The following is a 3,863-nucleotide window of genomic DNA, read 5'->3' as shown; positions in this document are numbered from 1 at the left end:
CAATTCTGCAGGGCTTTTCCCCTGCTCCAAGCCTCGCCTCAAGGCTTGGTGCACCAGGAGCCAGCGTTACTCACGCACTCCTTCCTACCTGATGGTGGATATGGCTACAGCACCGGACGAAGACCCTTTCAGCAAGTACAGCAGCATGGCAGCATTGCCATCCCCACAAGGTTTAAGCTTCCAAGTCCACCAGCCACTCACCCAGCCCCTCGTTCCATCCAAGGGGAAAGGGGGAAAACAAAAAAAAAAAAAAAAAAAAAAAGAAAACAAAAAAAAACAAGAGAGGAAACAAAGTGGGAGAGGAACCAACAGAAGAAACCCCTCTAGATATTCACTGATATCTACGCAAAGGCTCTGGGAGTGAGACCTGCAGGTGGTGGCAGCCTGCACAGCGCGGTGGCCGGCGGGCTTAGGAGGAGGGAGCGGAGGTGGGCTTCTCCTCGCGGGACACGGGGATGGGCCTCTCGCTGTGGCTGGCGTCCATGTTGGAGGGGACCTTGGGGCCCGAGAAGGTCAGCATGCCATCGTTGGACAGGGAGCAGGTGATGGCAGCCTGGTCCACGTTGGCGGGCAGGCGGTACCGGCGGTGGAACTCCCGGGAGATGTAGCCATGGTCGTCCTGAGAGGCAGTGGGGAAAGGGGGGAAGGCGTGTCAGAAACCCGCCGGCACCGCGCCGTGCCTCCCTTTGTCCGGCTCCCTCGGAGCAGGAGATCCACAATCTCCCTGGCGGATCGTGACACTGCTCTGCCAGGACTGCCGGGCACGCCTCTGCTGGGTTTAGTTTTACAGGTTTGTAGGGGCAGGTGTCCCCCCCTGACACTTGTGACGCTGCAAGAGCTGAGCAGAGCAGCAGGGAGTGATTTTGGCCATAGGTTTGATCCCAGGATGGGATCTGATTTGGACCTCTGATTTCCAAGGATGATTGGAGACAAAGTCTGGAGGCCTGGGAAGGTAAAAGCAAGGCAGACGTGTGCACCCATATATTTATTTACTAGGCTGCAATGCTGTGTCAGCCAAAGTACACAATCCTGGCCCCCTTATTTTTCTGGCCAAAAGGATGAGAAATGCAATTATTTTTTTAAAGTTGGCCATGAGAATAATAGCTATATTAAAAAATACATACTGTTTCCAGGCTAGAGCTTTGTCTGGCCAAAAATGTGTATGAGAAGAATTAAACCCCTGCTGGTATAATTCACTTTTCGACCCCCACAGATATTTCCATGACATCCGTGTTAAAAGTTTCCAAGCCTGAGGCACTTGGTTGGTTTTCCTTTGTTTTGTTTGCTCTTGCTTTTCTCTCCCAGATTGGCATATGAAAACTCTGTTTTCACTAAGGATTCTGGCTTATGAAAACTCAGCCATGCTTCAGCAGCGCCAGATGATGTTCTGTGTCTGGCCCAGTGTTATTAGTGAACAATGGACATCGTCATCTGACGGTTATGGAAGATGATGATTGAAAATAAACAAAAGAGGGGTGGATTAGCTTGTTATTGTCAGATATCAGGTGGGGGCTCTATGGGAACAGGCCATGCCAATAATGACAATTCATAATTAACTCCTTCTTCTGATAAATTCTTTTTTTTTTCCTTCAGCTGAGAACCATTGGAAAGAAGGAAAACGGAGCTGGACTCCCCAGTTGCTCCATCATCACCGTCACTTCCACTTACCTGCCTTTCACTGTGCTTGCCATGGATTTCCACAAAGTCATCAATAATCTTCACACTCAGGTCTTCGGGAGAGAAGTGTTTTACATCCAGCATGATTGTGAACTTGTCCCGATCAGACCTCACCTGAAACGAGCATTGTCACACAGTGAGGCCCGAGCTCCGGGTGTGGAGGCAGCGCCATCACCACAGATTAGAGGTGGTCTGGCACTTTGTCCTTCTGTGGCTATGGGCCTCAGCAGGTGCCTTCTTCCCATTTTGGGGACCCAGGGACATTGAGAGGCCGTGGGAGGTGTCAGGGTCACCGGGAGGCTGTGGGAGGTGTCTGCACCTTGGCTATTGCTTTGGGGACAGTTGTTTCTCCTTGCTGCTACTCTTGTGCCAGGGACCTTTTAGCACTCAGTGACCTGCCAGACAGACCAGGCACAGAGGGGGGATGGAAACCAGTGTAAGACTCGCTGGTAGCACATGTTTTGTGCTTTCAGTGGTTTAGTTTTGTTGTGGTTGTAGCTTTGGGAGGAAAACAATAAGAGAGGGCTACAGAAAGCACCTGAATTTCAGATCACGGCCCTCACAGCTACACATTCCCCTACAGTTCCCTTCAGAAAATTGCTCCAGGGTCCTTTAGTGAAGGACTGCTAAAACCACCAAGCTCCCAAGGTGGAGGAGAAGGTGGAGAAAGCTCCCACTAGCCAGGGTGCTCTCCCATGTCGAGCTGCCCTCACAGGCACTTACTCTGGGAGCAACCTTGCTCTTCTTCACTACACAGGTGGCAGGCACAGAGCAGCAAACCCAGCCTTCTTGTGTTGGAAATAACCCTCAAAAGGAGCCAAAAAGGTTCCTGTTTCTCAAAGGGAAGCTTTGTTCCCAGCAAGGGCGAGGGTTTCCCTTTGTGCCCGAGAAGGGGTGGGTGGGCTGTGCCTGGCAGTGGGATCGGAGTCTTCCTCATCCCCTCTCGTGGGGCCATAGCAGTGTGTGATGTGGGTGGAGAGGAGCAGCTGGAGGCATAAGGAGGGAGAGGAAGGAAAAGGAGAGGAAATCAAAGGGCCCTTACCTCTGAAATGCCCGACTCCAGCACGCTGCGGAAGAGGGACTGCCTGTAGTAGGGGCTGATAGTGGACGAGAACAAAGGCAGGAGGTCATACTCAAGGAGACCCTCTCCAAAAAACTGGTCAAACAAACGGCTTGGAATGAGGGGTCCCAGAGCACGCTTGAACCAGGGGTGCTGGATGGTAATGTCCATGCTGCTGCTGCTGCTGCTGCTGCTGCTGCTGCTGCTGCTGAGACCTGTGGCTGCAAGGGGAGAGCAGAAGGGGCAGTGCCGCTGCTGGGGAGACGGCGGTGCCTTGGCTGGACTGCACGGTGCAGCCCCAGGGAAGCTCCCCCTATATATACCGGCCTCGCAGAATGAAGGCATTAGCAGGATTCCTCTGGAAAGACATGATCTCATGATGGAGGCAACGCGGTCAGCAGAAATGCGGAGACTGACCTGGAAATGACAGTCTGGTTGGAATCGGTGCCAGATGTCCTGGAGGGATGATGCCAGGCAGCAGGCTGTGAGGCATGGGGTGCCCAGGGGTGCTGGCATGCCCCTTGTGGAATCGAGCAGGCTGAACAGGACACCCTGGTGGGCATCTCAAAGAGGCTTGTGAAAGAGATCTGCTCCGTGGGTCTTCATAACCTGACCTTGGGTTTCATTAATTTGCTTCTTTTCTTCCCCTCCTTGAAGCAGAAACTCAACATTTCTTCCAAATAAATGAAACAGCTTTTTTCCAAGCAAGGAAAAAGGGTCTGATTCAGGTTGAAGAAGGGGAAAGTTTTTTCTAACATGCTACAAAGTGCTCCTGCCACTCAAGAGGGGCCTGATGCCCCTGGCACAGGGATCGTGGCAGGACTATCAGGGAAGCAGAACTAACAAATGATGCAGAGCATCGTTTTTTGTCTGACAAAACAAAAACTTTTAACAAAAAATACTTTGGCAAAAGAAAGAAAGAAAAATAAGCTTGGTCTCTGACCGTAACATCAGTCCCAAAGCTGCTCTTGAGAGTGTCCTTGTTTTGATTTAGGAGTGATGTGGGAGATCCATTTATCTCATGGTGTCACAGCACAGATCCTGCTTAACATGCATTTCTGGTTATAGCTGTTTTTCATTTCTGTTTCACTTAAAGCCTCCTTTAAGGGGTCATCTGGCACCCTGG

The 3,863-nt window shown here is 51.3% G+C and overlaps 1 protein-coding gene across 1 annotated transcript; it reads right to left on the bottom strand.

The window, feature by feature from the left end:
• Positions 1 to 313: 313 nt before the first annotated feature.
• On the bottom strand, positions 314 to 2,917 carry CRYAA (crystallin alpha A). Its single transcript, XM_058854062.1, has 3 exons — positions 2,720 to 2,917; positions 1,669 to 1,791; positions 314 to 619 (listed from the first exon to the last, which is right to left on the bottom strand). The coding sequence occupies exons 1-3, from the start codon at positions 2,906 to 2,908 to the stop codon at positions 410 to 412; spliced, it is 522 nt and encodes a 173-aa protein (XP_058710045.1). The 5' UTR covers positions 2,909 to 2,917; the 3' UTR covers positions 314 to 409.
• Positions 2,918 to 3,863: the final 946 nt, after the last annotated feature.

The sequence above is a fragment of the Poecile atricapillus genome, chromosome 1 (genome assembly GCF_030490865.1).
Source record: "Poecile atricapillus isolate bPoeAtr1 chromosome 1, bPoeAtr1.hap1, whole genome shotgun sequence".
Lineage (NCBI taxonomy): Eukaryota > Metazoa > Chordata > Aves > Passeriformes > Paridae > Poecile > Poecile atricapillus.
This window is presented reverse-complemented; position numbering and strand designations above follow the sequence as displayed.